We start from the raw sequence: 18,823 nt of genomic DNA on the forward strand, positions 1-18,823 counted from the left end.
AAGGTAAATTTCTTAAGGTTGGTTTAAGAACCTGAAATGGCTCCAAATAGCTTTCAATGATCGATTTGGGGCTTGTAGGCCCATAATAATAAGTTTAAGGTAGATATTGAAAAAGTTTTAAGTTTGAATAGAGTCTCGGTGACTTGAGATTTGTTGTAGGCATGAGATCAAGTTAGGTAATGCCTTTGACTCCTCCTTGGCGTGGGTTACGGGTATAGGATGTTACACCTACTTAGATAAATAATTTTCCACCTAGTTTGTTTCCTTAGATTGAGTAAAATGATCAGGATTTTTGGAAAGAGTGGTTACGGATGAGGAAATTAAAAATGCTCTATTTGATATGGCTCCTCTGAAGGACTCTGGGAGTGATGGGTACCATGCTTTTTTTTCTTTCAGAACTAGTAGAAAGTCCTTAGAAGGAATGTTTGTGATTGGGTTAAAAGGATTTTCAATACTGGTAACATTGACTCAGAGTTGAACAATACTCTTATTGTATTTATTCCTAAGTTCTCTAATCTCAAGAGTTTAATTCAATTTTAGCCTATAAGTCTTTGTTTTGTCTTATACAAGTTGATCATCAAGATCATAGCGAATCGATTCAAGTTGATTTTCCCTAAAATTATTTCTCAAGAGCAAGCTGACTTTTTCACGGGAATGAATATTTCAGATAACATTATTATTTTACAGCAATTCATTCATTTTATAAGAAGGAATAAAAATAATAAAAAATGGATGGCTATAAAAATCGACTTGGAGAAATTATATGACAGGGTCAGATGGGATTTCATTGACTTATCCCTTCAAGTAGCTGTTATTCTGAGATACTTGAGGAATGTTGTTATGTCAAAAATCACAAATTCCACTATGCATATCTTGTGGGATATTGTTCCTTCACAAAATTTTAAACCTGCCAGAAGGATTCGTTAGGGGTGTTCGTTGTCCTTGTTCCTTTTTGTGTTATGTATGGACTGGCTAGGACATGGTATTCAGTCGGCTATCTCTAGTGGTAGATGGAGTCCTATTCGTTTATATAGATCGAGGCCAACTTTATCTCATCTTTTCTTTGTTGATAATTTGGTTATATTCGCTAAAGTTGAATTACAACAAGCACGTATTCTTAAGGAAATTCTTAACAATTTCTGTAACTTTTCAGGACATCAAGTCAATGGCTGTAAGATGAATATTTTCTTTTCTGATGGAGTCAGTGAGAAGATGAATGGTAGGATAAGCACTATGCTTAGCTTTCAGAAAGTGGACAGTTTGGGAACATACTTGAGTGTACTTTTATTCCATAAAAGAGTAACTAACAATACCTTAAGGTTTATGGTTGATAAGGTTAGAAGTAAGTTGCTTAGCTGGGATGCCAAACAACTTTCTCTAGCGGAAAAAGTCACTTTAGCACAATCCGTCCCCCTATCTAATCTTAATTTTTTTCATGCAATCTATGATGATTCCAAATGGTACTTGTAACACCTCAGTTCTGGTGGGCATAAGGTCTAGCGCAGTCTGATAGAAATATGTTTGACAAAAAGGTATTCGCCTAAGTACCCCTTCGGGCGAATTGAGTTAGCGGATACAATAATGTATTTAAGTCAATAAAGACTCTCTGCTAGATTGTTATGATTTTTTGGAAATAGGATGTAATCAAGTAAACCAGTATTAAGGGTATGATGTTAGAGGTATAGTGCACCCTTTTTCTATGGTACTGTGCAAGTTAAGTTACAAGGTAAATTGGTTAGGATCTAACCGAACGTGAACCAGAATAGTTAAATGACTAGGGGAAATACTCAATTAGGTTTCTCAGAAGTTGTAGGCTTTGATAATACAATTCAATTATGATGAGACATTTGTCAAGTTCCAATAAAGACTTAGATTATATTAATAGGTTTTCTAGTTTGAATAAAGGGAGTTCTCTTTTTCTCTCTTAAAAATATTAAAATTTAAGGCTGGAGGAATCAGAAGTATCCCTTGAAGTTGGATCAGAAACCCTGGATTTTATTAATAATATTTTCATGCCAAGGTAAATTTTATGGATCTAAGTAGATTTGTATGAGTGAATGGAGAAGTAAGGCCTTGTACAGGGGTTATCAGAGTTTGAAATGATTATAAAGGTTATGTGTTTGGGTTTTAATTGTGATCTATAGTTTTATAAGGCAGTGGTTGTTGTAGTCCTTGATTAAGTGTTAGATCTTGGGTCCATGTTGCTATCTGAAGTTGTCAAGTGAGTCCCTAAGTTGACTTTTATAAGTTATATACTGTGTATTCTAGATACTCCTATGAAGAATTGCATGAACCATGAACTGAAATTAGAAAAGAATGGTATGATGCGTATGTATATATATGAATGCTGGATAAGATTTTCATGTATAGCTTGTAAGAATCTGATAAGCATAGAGTATATGATAAGAAATCTGGAGTCGGGGATATGATTGTAAGAACATACCTGGAGTGCATAAGATGAGATATATGTTAAGTTGGTACTAATGCATGAAAGGTCTATTAAGTGTTCAGGTTTGTACACCGCAGTGGAGTTTAAAGGGGTCCGTCGGGACTTTAAACACGATCTTTGAAAGAAAAGCCCATGGCCATGGAACCATATCGTGTAAGACCATAGCTAGTGGGCTATGGCATCATATGGAAAAAACCAAAGGAAGGTTATTACCTAATGGGGTTCTCTGCATGACCCCGAATAGTGAGGGGCAAACCTTACAAAATGTGAGTCTAGGCAAATCCTTATCATGAAAATGCAAGAAAATGGAAGCCTTAGTGGCGATCTAAAAAAATGAAAGTCTTTGTGGCAAATCTTGTGAATAGTACCTTTGTGGTGCACTCTAAAGAATGAATTTTGTGGCAAACCTTCAAAAAGAAACGCCTCCATGATTCTAAAAGAAACGCCTCTGTGATGAACTCTAAAAGAAAGAAATGATTTCTATGACACATTATGAAGGAATGAAATTATAGACAAATAGGGAATGAACAATATGAAGGCAGATTCTAGACTTAGAGCCTTCGTGGCAAAAAAAATAAAGTATATGCCCTTGTGGCGGGTTCGAAAGGAACATCCTCTATGGTGAATACTATAGAGAAAGTTTTCACGACATACATAGAATAGGCTACACCTGTGGTGTATTCTAGAAAGGCTCCCAAGAATTTAACCATGAAGGACGCTTTTTGTGGCAAACTCTATACTAAATAATAGACATATTTCTTACTGCTCCTAAATGCAAACAATGAGATCAGTAAGCTCAAAATGTATCTTGGGTATTATGGTAAGGTACTTGATATGATTAAGATTTATACAAAGATTGAAATTAAGAGATATAGTGAGGTAATCAAAAATTAACGTAAACATGATACGCTTGAAAGGAAGCATCGATTACCTGTGTATGGGTCTCTTCCTGAAGTTTGAGGAAGTTATAGCTTAGTGAATGGATAATGTAGGTAAGGTCTCAAAGGCACTGAAGAGAAGGAAATGGTCTTAGAGTAAGGTATGGTAACGAACGTGAATAAAGAAATGGAAGTAGAGGTAGCTTTTATTAGAAACTCGATGAAGAATAAGAGCAACAAGATGGTTCTTGAAATATTAAATGCGGTGTGCAAGTATGATTCAGGTAAATAGTGTTTACCTCAATAAGTTTTGTTGAACTTATCTTTGCATGTTATGTTTTAAATGGGTTTAAGGGTCTTTGCCTGGAAGGATAACGCTAGGCTACGCCAAAGAAGTGGCATATTAGGCTATTATGCATACAGAGCGAGCTTGATGGCGAAATCGAGTCTGAGCTGATAATTATGGAAATTTCAATCGAGGGGAATAACTATGTAGACTAGGGTATCAATTCAATTCTAATTGTAATTAAATTCTCTATGTATACTATTTGAATTTCCTCATTGTTTACACTTTTGTATTTTATTAAAAAGATTGAAATCTAGTAGCTGGAATCATTTGTAATTCAAATAATTAAGCTTAAGTACACTGTATTTGTGTGGTAGCACCTAAGATTCTGGTCTGATTCATCGGACTGCATTTGGGGTGTTACAGTATCTATGAGGAGATTGAGTACATTGTTAGGAACTTTAGGGATCTTCTAATGGTTCAAGGAAGATGGCCTTAGTTAATTTGGAGTCTATATGCCAGCCATGCTCTTATAGAGGTCTCGGCATTAGCCACTTAAGTGACCAAAATAAGGCTTTTTTTATGAAGATAGGGTTTGTGCTACTAAGAAAAGATAAAACTTCATGAGTTCGTGTTCTTAGATCTAAACACGATATGAAAGCGAGACTGTTGGAGAATATTGCGCGAGGGAGATGCTTCTTTCTTTAGAGGGCTCTTGCTAAGGTATGACCTTTACTGCTTGAGAATATTGTTTGGTCATTGGGGAATGGTAGATCTATTTGGTGTTGGAAAGACTCCTAGGTTCCTCATTTAGGGCCATTGATTAAACAAATCACTTTTTTTGAAAATATTATGTTTGATTGTCGGCTTAGTGAAATGATAATAGTTGAGGGATCATGGGACCTTGACCTTTTCAGGGTATAGATTTCGGAATATTGCATTAAAAGAATTGTGAGTATTCCTTTGCCTCATCCAGATGCGTGGTTAGATCGTTTAGTGTGGCTAAACAATTCGATGGGATCGTTTTCAATAAAGAGTGCTTATTGGACTATCAGGGAGAGATTCTAGCATCCCAAAGACAGGCATTAGAAAATCGTTTTGAAGTATCAAGGGCCGCAACGAGTCCGTTTCTTTTTTTGGCTTGCTTTTAAACAAATACTTTTTACTAATGATGAAAGAGTAAGGAGGGGAATTGGTCACGATGACTCTTGTTTGTTTTGTCAGCATGGGAAGGAAGATGTTTTACATGTGCTTAGAGATTGTCCAGTTGCATCGGCTTCAGGTTGTGGCCTTTGGCCAACATTCCAGGTTTTTCTCCAAAAACTTAGCTGAATGGTTGGAATATAATTTAAACGATAACTTATGTTTTATCTAATGTGGGGGGTTAGTTGGGTCACTCTTTTTAGGTTGCTTGTTTGGCGAATCTAGAAAAATAGAAATTTATTCATCTTCTAGAGTCTATCTTGGTACACCTTTGTAATTGTTAAATCATCGATTAGTTGGGAGAAACAATATATCTTGGTGCACAAGAAAACCTCAATTAGTCAGCAAGGAATTGAGTCACATCTACCATTGTCAAGTAATTGTTGCTTTTTTTAATACTAATGGGGTGTTTAATTTGGTTTCTAACATAGCTTCTATCGGGGGTGTTGTGGGAACTAAATGGTGATTGGATCTTGGGTTATAATCATTATTTGAAGTTTGTTTAGTGTTTGAAACAGAGCTTTGAGAGATTTTAGATGGCTTACTCTTGTACAAAAACGGGGTCTGGATAGAGTGTTTATTCAATTTGATAACTTAGAAGTGGTCAAAATCATTCAAGAAAGCCGGCCAATAAATTCGTCTTCAACCTTGGTAAGGAGGATTCTTTAAATACTTTATTCGATCGAATATTAGAGAATTAGGTACGTTTCAAGGGAGGAGAATAGAGTTACGGATTCGCTAACTAAAATAACGTCTGATAAGGACCATAACGTTCAACTATTCGAGGTGGTTCCCGGGGATCTCTTACATTTATTGGCATCTGATATTAATAGCAACGCTTTTGGCCTAGTTTAGCTCATTGTAATACGTATTTTTTCTTTTAAAAAGATAATACTTCTATACTTTAAATATGTTGTCATAGAATTTTCCGGTATATATTAGATTGACCGAAATCTCCAATCCAATTTTCCGGTATATATTAGATTGACCGAAATCTCCAATCCAAATTACACCAAATGAAACCCAATTAAGATTTCCATTATTAGAGTGATAATTATTCAAAATAGATTTCCATTATTACAAAAGGTTAAGAAAAGAAAAACAAAAAGAAATTATCGCAAACCGAGGGACTGTAATCTCTGGTCACAGACAAGGCGGATGTTTCTCTTTGGATCCATCAACTCTACGCATCACCTTTTCTACCCATTTTCCTTCGATATATCTCTGTGTTTAATAAAATAAAATAAGGAGAACGTAGACCTACTTTGCTTCCTTTCACTCTGTGTTTAGAGACCTATCTTTGAATTTTTTTTTGGGGAATCCTTGATCCGGTTTCGCGGATGGCGGAAATAGACCACTGTTGCTCCACTCAATTGATAGATGGAGAAGGAGAGTTCAATGTAGTTGGACTCGACAACTTCATTCGGACCACTAAGCTCACTAACTGTGGCCTCTCTTATGCCGTCGTAGCTATCATGGGCCCCCAAAGTAGCGGTGCGTCTCGTTTCCGTTCCTTTCAACCTTCGCTTCCTTTTTACGTTTTGTTTCTCTGATTCCTGCATGTCGATTTTTAGATCTTCGAAGTTTCTTGGATTAGTTATTATTTAAATTCTAGTAAAATAATATATTTTTCAACATTTATTTTAGTTAAATTTTCAGTTAATCGATTACTTAATTTAGGCGAGCAAATCGAGTTTCTCTACTATACTGGGTTCTCTTCTGTTAACTCTAAATTGATACCAAATTTTGAGTGAAGCTGATTGACTGTGTTTGTTTGAATTCGGCTTTACAATCTCTGTAAGAAAATCTTTTCATTCAAAATTTTCGTGCCGTGACTTTCTCATGGTGTGTAATTTAGACAAGTGAAATTTAGTGGATTTTATAAGAAAATTTCAGCTAAACGTTTTGAATGGCTAATGCTTGAATATTAATGTAGTGATTACCATTAATCCTTGCTTTATAAATTTTTTATGCATGACTGTTAAATTCTTGATTTTTCTCTGAAGTTTAGTTTCATTACTAATCCCATAGGCACGTGGTTTATAGGGGACGCCAGCATGTTGTTTTAACTCTTTCGCTATCTATGTGTCTTGTAGGCTAAAAGGCTTTATCTTTATTTGATAGGGAAGAGCAACCTGTTAAATCATCTTTTCCAGACAAATTTTAGGGAGATGGATGCATTCAGAGGAAGGTTTGTTCTTTAATTTTTCATATTTTATGGCTTCAAAAGGAATAAATATTACATCTGTCTTATTTCTCTCTTATGTACATTTTCTGCTTCTTCTTTTTCACTATATGCTAACGGACATAATTTCATTGCAGGAGTCAAACTACCAAGGGTATTTGGATTGCAAACTGTGTTGGCATAGATCCTTTCACGGTTGCCATGGATTTGGAAGGTACTGATGGAAGAGAAAGAGGCGAGGTAACTAGCCTTTTTAAAATAATTTTGGTTGTTGAAGATAAAAAGGGCTTTAAAGTTGTTTCATCTTTTCTTTTTTTTTTTTTTTTGGGGGGATGGTGGGATGGAGAAGGCTCTATCAGTAACAATGAAGTTTGTATCAAATTGATGGTGTTAAATTTCCTCAGAGTTTGTTTTGTTTTGGCAATATATGTTTGTCTACATCTATACTGGCTTGGGGGGTTAACTGAATGTATATCTCAATTCCTATTTGCTGTGCATCGCCTTAGTCCCTGAACTCACCCTCCCAGAAACCAACACACATGAATACAGACTGACTTGGAAGCATATTGGTGTTCTGGTTTTACAATGGACACTTCAATATATGAATGGTTACTTAAAAAATGCCAACTAAATAATAGTTTTGTTCATTTCTGTCTCATCAGGTGCATTTCTTTGTTACTATTTGTTCACTGATTTTTTCCCCCCATTTCCAGGATGACACTACATTTGAGAAACAAAGTGCCCTTTTTGCTTTGGCCATTGCTGATATTGTGCTAATAAACATGTAATTATCTAAATAGAACCGTTATTGCCTCATGCATTTGATGGTTATGTGCATTTTATTGGAGCTTACAGCACTCAAACTATGTAACCTGGAGAAATTTTTGCAATGAACCAGCATTGGACTTTCTAGTGAGTGAAAATAATAAAGGGTCTGTTGTCTCAAAAGTGAAACAGTCAGTCGTACTGCATTTGTTTCAGAATTTTATTAGAACACTACATATCCTTTTAGCCTGAGTGAAAAGAATAAAGGGTCTGTTGTCTCAAAAGTGAAAGAGTTGTACTGCTCTTGTTTCAGGATTTTATTAGAACACTAAATATCCTTTTAGCCTGTCTTTGCATTTTATTTTTTTTGGATTCTTGGTATTTGAATTGTGTATACTGGATGAACAAAACATGGACCTTTTAAAAACTTTCTCCGAGGATGTGTGAAGCGTAAAATTTTCAATATCGTGCGTACCCAAACATAAATTGATTGGCCTGAGTGAGTTGCCCAAATTCTAGCAGTAGAGATGAATGTCTGTTGCCTCCATTCCTCTCTAATGGCTCTGGTGGGGGTGTTATTTTTCCTTTTCTAGTTTTGATCTCAAATAAACTAGAACTAAAAATAAATAATGTTATAATATGAAATCTTTAGAATCATTAGGAATATAGCACAATTTCTAAAATTTGATCTATCGAAATAAATCATAGTTCTTACATCATTGTTTTCATCCATTCTTTAATATTCTTTTGGTGCATTTCAATGGTCAGGTGTGGGTTTGGGCGTTTGGCTTTTATCAGGATCTGATGACACCTTTTTTTTTTTTTTTTTGGGAGAGGATCCGAGAAATAAAGCTAGATATTAATCATATATTGGATATTGATATAGGTGGTGTCATGATATTGGTCGGGAGCAGGCTGCCAACAAACCACTTCTGAAAACAGTTTTTCAGGTACTAGTGTGTACTTAATCCTGTTGTCGTCTGGATTTCTGCTTTATATTGTGCTTGATAGTCTTGTTGCTGTTTTAATCTAGGTTATGATGCGTTTATTCAGCCCCCGGAAAACAACGCAACTGTTTGTTGTACGTGACAAAACAAAGGTCTGGACTAATGTCATTTCGTTTTCTTCTAAACTAATTTGTCATTCTTTCTGCTAAAACCTTTGAAATATTCTTTTTCCCTTATGATTGTTTATGTAGACCCCTCTTGAATATTTGGAGCCTATCCCGAGAGAAGATATTCAAAAGGTAACAGTAAAACCCAAATTTTGTCCAGGCTCAACAAGCAGAGCTCAAAACACTAAATAAATTAACAGTTTAATTAACACCCTACTAAACCAACTATTAAACCACCCCATTAATTCCATCCCACTAAATCACCCCACTAACTCCATCACCTCATTTGCTTGTAAAAAGATTGCCTGCAAAAAAAAAAAGGCAATCAGTTGTAAAATTTGGCTATAAAAGTCATTCAAAACTATTGTAAAGTTTTTTTTTTTTTTGAGAAAAAAGGAGAGAGATTCGAATAGAAACTTTCAATACAAGAAATATATGAGATTAATCAAAAAAATAAAGTAAAAGAGGTGTTTTTTCGTCTATTCTTGTTTTAAGTTTTTTGTTTATTTTATTTTATCTTTCAATTTTATTTTGTTTATTTTACATACGAAAGTAAAAATAAAGGAGAAGAAGCTTACCCATTTTGAAATTGCCGAAAAAAAGAGTTTTTTTTTTGTCCAGCTGCTGTGTACGATGGTGCCAATGGCGACGCGTGGAGGTCCGCTAACTGGAGCAAGGTCGGACCTATAATTTAGAAGGGAAGAGAACAGTGTTATTATTATTATTTTTTTTTAAAACCATTTTACTTAATATTTTTTTCTTATTCAGCCTACTTTAAATTTTTAATTAAATTTTTATTAGTATTTTTGTTATTTCATTTATTATCCCTTTTATTATTTTGTTTAGTTCATTGTTATGTTTTTGGCCCTCATTATTATTATTCCATTATATATATATATATATATATATATATATATTACATCATTTGTTTGTGTTTACTTACTTATTATCATTATCCTTACTTTTAGACATTTTTATGATTATCTTATTATTCATTTACCTAATCCTTTTAAGCTTTAGATTACTTATTATTTATATTAATATTATTATTATTATTATTATTATTATTATTATTATTATTATTATTATTTAAGCTATTTTACAACGTATCTATTTATTGGTTTATTTCGTGTTCTATTATTCTTTTGGTTTTTTTAGTTTTTACCTATTATTTTTTTTCTTTTATAGTTCCTTTGTTTTATTTCTTTATTCCATTTTATTTTCCTCATTGTTATTACCATTCGCATTATGCATTTGTTATTTTGGTATGCATCTTAGTACCGTAATTTTTTTACAAATTGCATTACATTAACCTTCACCCAATTCATGGAATTTTGTTTTAAAATAAAGGCAATATTCTGTATTTGAAAATTCGAGAAATTTTGCCCTAACGTACTGGGTTTCAGTTTCTTCGTTTGATCTAAATAACCGAATACCTTTTTAAAATTGAAACACAGGAATTTCAAATAAAAAGCTTATTCTCGAGAATTCGAGATGTTGTGTCCTAATTTACTAAATGTAACATTTTGTTGTCTCGAGTTAAGAATTTCTAAGAAACAAAAGACAATCTTATTCTCAAAGGTTTCAAATGTCGTGTCCTAACTCACTGGGTGTGACATTTTATTTCTTCAAAATAAGAAGTCTTAGCATCATCCAATTCGATTTATTCAAGTTTTCTTTTAAATAAAAAGGATCGTTTTTTAAAATCTTTTCAAATTTTTGACATTAATACATAAGTTAATCAATCAGGTACCAATTTTAGGCGTTACGAGGGTACCAATCTTTTCTCGTATTGAACTGACTCCAGAACCTGTTTTCTTAAATTTCATAGGCCAAAATCGATGTTTTAATAAAAACAAAATGTTTTACAAGGTGATCCGTTCACACCTAAACAAAAAGGATTGGTGGTGACTCTATTTTTCGTTTTAAAGTCGACCCTCGTTTTTCAAAATAAAAAAATAGTTTCGACAGCTTGGCGACTCTACTGGGGATGATAAAAGAGTTAGGTCGTAAAATTGATTATTTTCTGTCCTTTTATCGAAAATTAAAATTTTGATTTGAAAAATCATGATTCTTTTGTCGCATTTGTTTGTGATTTCCATAATTGTTGTTGTTTGAATCTAGTAGAATACTCTTGCATTGCATTGCATGATTGTTGTGGTTACACCTTTAAGTGGGAGTGAGAAGCTATGCCTTCGTGAGGTTTTCACCTCCGCATGGGCTAGTGGATTACTTCCAGGATACATCCGTACCTATGTCTTCGTGAGATTTTTATCTCTGCATGGCCATAGGGAAATGTATTCCCCTGAACTGAACTTGATCTGTATGAGCCTATAATGGATGAGAATCGAGGAATCTGCTGGTTCAGGTACCCTTACTTTAGATACGAACCACATATAGAGAGACCTAGGAGCATACCCTAGGTAGAGAGCCATGCCAAATTTTAGTGGTCACACAGATAGGTGTTTTATATTTTTTTTTCTCCTGTGCTAACGTGTTTTGTTTTGTTTATAACTACATTGCATTACATCATCATAGAAAGGAGGTGTTGATTCATATTCGATTACTAAATAAAACAGCAAAAACAAATTTCTTGATAAAGTCTATTATAATACGGTTTTCTGAATATAGTCCATGTAAACACAACAAAAGAAGGCTGATAGTTTGCGGAAGAAAACGAAACTTTGTTTTATTGCCCGAGGATTCAAGTCGATAAAGATTATTTGAGAGTCGTCATGTCCCGACTTTCTTAAAGGAGCTAAGAAGCAATGCGAGGATAGGTGAGTAATAAATCGCGGCCTAGATCAAGCAAAAAGGAGCTAGTGGAGACATCTATTAGAAGTTTGCGAGATTTGACTTTTAAGAAGGAAAGGGATTGGTGTCTTCGCCTGGAATATGAAGGCAGGGCCGCATATGTAATTCGTTTTATGTAAAGAAATTTATTTTCTAGAAAAGTTGTTCTAATAGAATTGTATTCAGAATCAACGCCTTTTCTTCTTTTTTTTGTATTCATTCCATGCATTAGCATTTCATCCTTTTGTAAAAAAGAGCTAGTGGAGACATCTATTGAAAGTTTGCGAGATTTGACTTTTAAGAAGGAAAGGGATCGGTGTCTTCGCCTGGAATATGAAGGTAGGGCCGCATATGTAATTCGTTTTATGTAAATGAATTTGTTTTCTAGAAAAGTTGTTCTAATAGAATTGAATTCAAAATCAACGCTTTTCTTTCTTCTTTTTTTTTTGCATTCATTCCATGCATTAGCATTGCATTACATCATTTGTATTAGATTTTTATAAAAGGACCCTAAGCAATTGAAATCATTTCAGTTAATCTAAAAACCGATAAAAACTTACCAACTAAGCATTGTTACAGTACCCGTGCTAAGATAAAAGATATGGACCAAAGATTGGAAAGATTTGAACAACTTCAAAGAGAGATGCAAGACCAATTACAAATGAAAATACAAGAGCAACTGGCGAAGATCCAACAAGATATGAGGGACCAAGTGCTAGAGTTCCAAAGGAATATTATGAATTAGTTGTCCTAATTGCTGACTAAGAGGCTATAAAAAGGAAAAAGCTTCATGATCAATGCTGGGGAGGACAATGAGGAGTCTCTCTACCCTCCAGGTTTCACCCTGGTAAATTCTCAAACATGTCTGCAATGTGTACCTATTATCAGAACCTAGCAATATCAAGCCGTACCTCGGCACTACTGGATTACTCGATAGGCTCAGGCTCCAATCCGGGGAGTAATCCAACCAATCCTTTAACTTTTGATCTAGATGAAAGGGAAAAAGTAAAGATGGGACAGCCAAAACAACTCGAGGATCGGTATAGGTGGTTGGAGGAGAAATTTAAGGCAATGGAGAACGTTGACTGCTATTGTAGGATTGACGCCAAGGATCTGAGTTTGGTCCCCGATCTAGTACTCCCGCCAAGATTTAAGACTCTCAGAGTTTGAAAAGTACAATGGGACTAGTTGTCTTGAAGCTCACATCACAATGTTCTGTCGAAGGATGACAGGATATGTTAATAACGACCAATTATTAATCCACTGCTTTCAAGACAGTCTGATTGGGTCAGTAGCTAAATGGTACAATCAATTGAGTCGTGCTAAAATCAGTTTATGAAAGGGCTTAGCATAAGCTTTTATGAAGCAGTATAGCCATGTAACAGATATGACACCCAACAGAATTATCCTACAGAATATGGAAAAGAAGTAGAATGAAAGCTTCAGGCAATATGCCCAAAGATGGAGAGAGGTAGCAACACAAGTCCAGGCGTCTCTTTTGGAAAAGGAGACCACGATGCTTTTCATCAATACTCTAAAAGCCTCGCTCATTAACCATATGTTGGGAAGTGCTACTTCGAGCTTTTCAGATATAGTAATGACCGGTGAGATGATTGAAAATGTGGTAAGAAGTTGGAGGATAGATGCGGGAGAAAGCACTAAAAGGTCAGCCTTGAGAAGTAAGAAAAATGAAGTGAACATCGTGAGCATGCCTTCCAAATTGGTCAACGTAGGTCAGTCGAGAGCTGTAATCACTAGCTATTAAAGCTCTTCAAGGCAGGAATGCAACTTGACGCCAAATACAAAAAAGCTAAAATTTACGCCCATCTCGATGTCATATAAAGAGTTGTATCAAAATCTTTTTGATGTGCATGTGGTGTCTCCGTTCTATTCAGAACCCGTGCAACCTTCGTTCCCAAAATGGTACAATAAGAATGCCCAATGCGAGCACCATGCGAGAATAACGGGACACTCAATCGAAAACTGCACTACATTTAAAAATTTGGTCGAAAGGTTCATTGAAATGGGAATTTTGAAGTTCGACGATTCCTCAGAACCTAATCGCTTTGACAATACAGTGAATGCGATATATGAAACTGGGGGCAAAAGAGTTGCGATGCCTTGAGCAAGTCAAAAGCCTAGAGGGAAATATCGGGGAATCTGAATGGCATATCCGAAGAGGGAATTAGGGAATAAAAGTTTCCAAACCCTTACACACTTAGGGGCGTTTTAAACAATGGGACTGTGGAAGAGATCTCTGTATTTTTAGAGCTAATCTAAGGTAATATTCAAAACATGCTTATTGCTTTAAACCTAGAAGCAATAAGAATCCTTTTGTGAAATAGGTTTGTGTCCAAAATCTTTATTTTAATAAAATGCATCTTTTTTAGCAGATATTCTTTCATTCTTTACATATTCTTTTGTTCTTTGGACTGTCTTTTAAATATGCTTTTATTATTCATCCATGATCATACCATACAAATAATCATCCTTAGAATCATTTATTCTTTGAAATCAGCCTTCGTACCTACAACAGGTCCCTAGATATCAATGACGTGAATGACGCTGTCACTAACTCAGAGTTTCCTTTTGGGTGAGATATGTGTTTAGGGAGATCTCAGGACTTGAAAGATGACAGAGATTGTAACTTATCTTCTGATTCGTTAAAAGATTGTAGAACAAGAGGAAAAATAGATCCTACATTACAAAAGGTCAGTGGACATTGTGAGCAAAAGGCAAAGATCGGAGCCTATATCACCATAGAGACAAAGCGAAACGTCATTGAGTTATTCTAAAAATTCAAAGATGTTTTCACATGATCGTATTAAGATACGCCTAGGCTACTAAGACGTGTGGTTACTGTTAAGGTTAAGAAAATCTTAAAAGAGGTCCATAAGGGTATCTGAAGAACACATGCTAATAGTTTTACAATGGCCAAACAAATCATGAGATTCGGGTACTGCTGGTCCACCATGAAAGGGGATCGTATTAGTTATGTCATAAATACCAAATTTATCGAGACAAGATTTATGTGCCTCCTTCATTCCTTCATAAACTTTCTCTATGTGGGGCATGAATATTATTGGGCCGATCTCGTCAAAAGCTTCTAGCGGACAGTCATTTTTGTGGTCATCGATTACTTCACTAAATGAGAGAAAGTCGCTTCATATGCCAATGTTACAAAGTCAACAATCATTAAATTCCGTAAAAAAAAAGATCATGTGCCGACAATGAATACTAGAAATGATCATATCTAATAATACACAACAGCATGATATCGAAAGTTCGTAATCTGTTTAAGACCAGACACCATATCACCCTAAAATAAGTGGTGTAGCAAAGGCAAAAAAAAAAATATCGTGGTGAAAATGATCGAGACTTGTAAATATTGGCATAGGAAGTCACCATTCACCCTCTATGCTTATCGATCGCCAGTCAGAACCTTCGTCGAGGCAATACCTTTTTCATTAGTTTATGGAATGGAAGCGGTTTGCCCATTGAAATTGAGATTCATTCTCTCCAAGCTCCGATTGAGTCAAGAATTGGATGAAGCAAAAGGATCCAGTGAACTTAATTGAAGAAAAGAGGTTGAAAGTTACCCGTCATGGTCAAAACATACCAAAAACGAATGATGCGAGCTTACGACAGAAAGGGTCATCCTAGAGAATTTCATGAGGAGGACCTAGCGTTGAAGAATATCCTTTCTATATAAAAGGACTCTAGAGGAAAGTGGATGCTAAACTGGGAAGGACCTTATGTAGTAAAGAAGGTCTGTTTTGGAGGAACATTAATATTTACCGAGATGGATAGGACTTGCCCAATTCGGTGAATTTAGATTCAGTCACAATTAGAAGTTTCAAAAAAAGAAGAAGGAAAAAACACAAAAAAAGAAAAGAAAAAAAGAAAAAGGAGAGGCCAAGGCGAAAACCTGCAAAGGGCGCTTTGAGGCCAAAGGGGTTTTAAATTGAAAACTCGTAAAGGGCAATTTCAAATAAAAAGTGGGGCGTGCGGTAGTCTTGCTATGCCTAAATTAACAAGGAAGAGGTATGCTATATCTTGGAGCATCGACAAAGTACTCTAGATCTCCTAAACACATGTCGAACTCAAAATGGTCCTTAAAAAGTTCGTACAGAGAAGCTCAGACTACGATATTTGGGCACCTAGTTTTCATTTTACCCATATTGAATTTACTATTTTTAATTACTTTATTCGTTTCAAGATACACTCTCAATAAATTTCCTTCTTATTGCATTTGCCATCTTTGATTTTGTTTTGAGCTATGCTCCTAATTATTTTCTTTCTTATCCATTATTATGATTTTTTTCAAGCATTTTGTATTGAAATAATGATTAATGGACTAATAAAACTTTCACAAAAGAAGTTATGCATATTACTCTGAAAAGTTACTAAATAGTATAAGAACCTGAAATAGGACTGTTGTTTAGAACTCACCAAACTTAAGGATTGGAAATGTTTGAGAACAGGAGTCTAAATCGTAACTATCTCTTTGGATTTCTTGTCAAAGATATCAGTTGAACGAAGAGAAAAGATATTGCGTCGGTGATACAACCTCGACAACTAATGAACAACCCAAGCATTAAAATGGGATCATTCTCGAAAAAATGACATTCTAGATTCCTACATACGTATCTGGTCGTGTTACCCAGATCAATTGATTGAAGAAGCCACAAATCCTATATCCCTGAGTTATAGTGGGATAAATTGAAGATGATACAAATCCTATACCCCTTAGTTGCAGTGGGATAGATAGAAGAAACTACAAATTTTATCTCCCTGAAGATGCAGCAAAGTAAACCAACTGAGTAAATGATGATTATTTCTTTGAATTTTCTGTCAAAGATACCAACTGAGCAAAGAAAGCAGAATAGCACATCAGTGACAGAACCCTAATGAACAACGAGCGATGACACCTTAAGCATTTAAAAAGGAATTATTCTTATGACATTTCTGCATTCATATCATTCATAAAACATTTGGTTAGGAACATTTGATTCATTCTGATCATAGCATCCTAATCATTTGGTATAAACATAGACATCTGAAACCGAGTCTACAGGACATGCCTCCTAGAGGACGGTGTAGCAACATCGGTGAATTCACAGATCTTATCTTCCTAAGTAGTAGTGGAGCAGATCGAAAACGACAAATCTTATCTCTATGTAGCGGCAATAGAGCAGATTTAAGCAACCAGCATTATCTCCCTGAAGTTGCAGTAGAGCAGGTTCAAGATACAAGTCTTATCTCCCTGAAGTTACAGTAGAGCAGACTGAAAATTGCAGATCTTATCTCCCTAAGCAGTAGTGGAACAGATCGAAGACGGCAAATCTTATCTCCATATAGCGACAATGGAGCAGATTTAAGCCACCAGCCTGATCTCCTTAAGCAGCAGTGGAGCAAACTGAAGATTACAGATCTTATCTCCCTAAGCAGTAGTGCAGCAGATCGAAGACGGTGAATCTTATCTTCCTGAGGTAGTAGGGAAGCAAATTTAAGCCACTAGACTTATCTCTCTGAGCAACAGTGAGCAGGCTGAAGATTGTAGGTCTTATCTCCCTAAGTAGTAGTGGAGTAGATCAAAGACAACGAATCTTATATTCCCGAGGTAGTAGGGAAGCAGATTTAAGCCACCAGCCTTATCTCCTTGAGCAGCATTGGAGCAGGCTGAAGATTACAGATCTTATCTCCCTAAGCAGTAGTGGAGCAAATCAAAGACGGCGAATCTTATTTTCCCAGGGTAGTAGGGAAGCAGATGTAAGCGACTAGCCTTATCTCTTTGAGTAGCAGTGAACAGGCCGAAGATTATAGATCTTATCTCTCTCAGCAGTAGCAGAGTATATCGAAGCTACAAATCTCTTCTCCTTGAAATAACATTGGAGCAGATCGAAGCACCAATTCCTACACTCCTGAAGATGCAGTGGTTTGGAACAAGCCTGCTTGAAGAAAAGAAGCACAAAAGAAATCAAGACTCGGCAAGACTAGGCAAAATTGGCCCTTTTAAAGTCTTTGCTTCGTTCTCGTTACATGACAACGAGCAAAGAGGGGTAGCTATAGAGCCCAAATTTTACCCGGGCCCAACAAGCAGAGCCCTAAACACCAAATAAATTAATAATCCAATTAACACCTCACTAAACCAACTATTAAACCACCCCACTAATTCCATCACCCCACTTGCCTGCAAAAAGAAAAAGGCAATTAGTTGTAAAATTTGACTATAAAAGCCATTCAAAACTATTGTAAATGGGTTTTTTTTTTTGGAGAAAAAAAGAGAGAGATTCAAATAGAGACTTTCAATACAAGAAATACACGAGATTAATAAAAAATCAAAGCAAAAGAGGTGTTTTTTCGTCTATTCTCGTTTGAAGTTCTTTGTTTATTTTATTTTATCTTTCAATTTTATTTTGTTTATTTTACATACGAAAGTAAAAATAAAGGAGAAGAAGCTTACCCATTTTAAAATTTCCGAAAAAAGTTTTTTTGAGGCCTACCATCTGTATGGTGGCGCCTGACTGATGGAGCGTGGAGGTCCCAGAATCGGAGCAAGGCCGGACCGATGATTTAGAAGGGAGGAGGAGAATGTTATTTTTATTATTGTTATTATATTATTATTATTATTTTTATTACTATTATTATTATTATTATTATTATTTATTACTTTTACTATTATTCTATATAATATTATTGTTTTTTTTTTATTATTATTAGTAGTAACGTAATAGTATTTTTATTATTTTATTATTTTTTACCTTTTTATTACTATTATTATTATTATTATTTATAATTATTATTATTATTTTTTAAAACCATTTTACTTAATATTTTTTCTTATTCAGCCTACTTTAAATTTTTAATTAAATTTTTATTAGTATTTTTGTTATTTCATTTACTATTCCCTTTTATTATTTTGTTTAGTTCATTGTTATGTTTTTGGCCCTCATTATTATTATTCCATTATATATATATATATATATATATATATATATTACATCATTTGTTTGTGTTTACTTACTTATTATCATTATCCTTACTTTTAGACATTTTTATGATTATCTTATTATTCATTTACCTAATCCTTTTAAGTTTTAGATTACTTATTATTTATATTAATATTATCATTATCATTATCATTATC

General features: G+C 34.7%; 1 protein-coding gene across 4 annotated transcripts; it reads left to right on the forward strand.

Moving 5' to 3' along the window:
* The first annotated feature begins 5,787 nt into the window (after positions 1-5,787).
* LOC108476603 (protein ROOT HAIR DEFECTIVE 3 homolog 2-like) lies at positions 5,788-9,683 on the forward strand. 4 transcript variants are annotated; one of them, XM_017778862.2, is made up of 8 exons: positions 5,802-6,310; positions 6,941-7,007; positions 7,139-7,241; positions 7,715-7,785; positions 8,653-8,716; positions 8,800-8,865; positions 8,965-9,012; positions 9,502-9,683. In XM_017778862.2, the coding sequence occupies exons 1-8, from the start codon at positions 6,157-6,159 to the stop codon at positions 9,568-9,570; spliced, it is 642 nt and encodes a 213-aa protein (XP_017634351.1). In that variant the 5' UTR covers positions 5,802-6,156; the 3' UTR covers positions 9,571-9,683. The 4 variants fall into 4 exon arrangements, with proteins under 4 accessions (XP_052885876.1, XP_017634352.1, XP_017634351.1 ...); XM_017778861.2 differs by having other exon boundaries at positions 5,808-6,310; positions 9,484-9,683; XM_053029916.1 differs by lacking the exon at positions 8,965-9,012 and having other exon boundaries at positions 5,788-6,310; positions 9,484-9,683.
* The last annotated feature ends 9,140 nt before the right edge of the window (positions 9,684-18,823 follow it).

This window comes from Gossypium arboreum, chromosome 6, assembly GCF_025698485.1.
Source record: "Gossypium arboreum isolate Shixiya-1 chromosome 6, ASM2569848v2, whole genome shotgun sequence".
NCBI classification, from domain to species: domain Eukaryota; kingdom Viridiplantae; phylum Streptophyta; class Magnoliopsida; order Malvales; family Malvaceae; genus Gossypium; species Gossypium arboreum.

Bases quoted from the DNA above. Each gene is read 5' to 3' on its own strand.
- LOC108476603 (XM_017778861.2), top strand. From the start codon at position 6,157: ATGGCGGAAATAGACCACTGTTGCTCCACTCAATTGATAGATGGAGAA. The intron at 7,242-7,714 runs GTAACTAGCCTT...CCCCATTTCCAG, and splicing joins ATGGAAGAGAAAGAGGCGAG to GATGACACTACATTTGAGAA. The intron at 8,866-8,964 runs GTCTGGACTAAT...TTGTTTATGTAG, and splicing joins TTGTACGTGACAAAACAAAG to ACCCCTCTTGAATATTTGGA.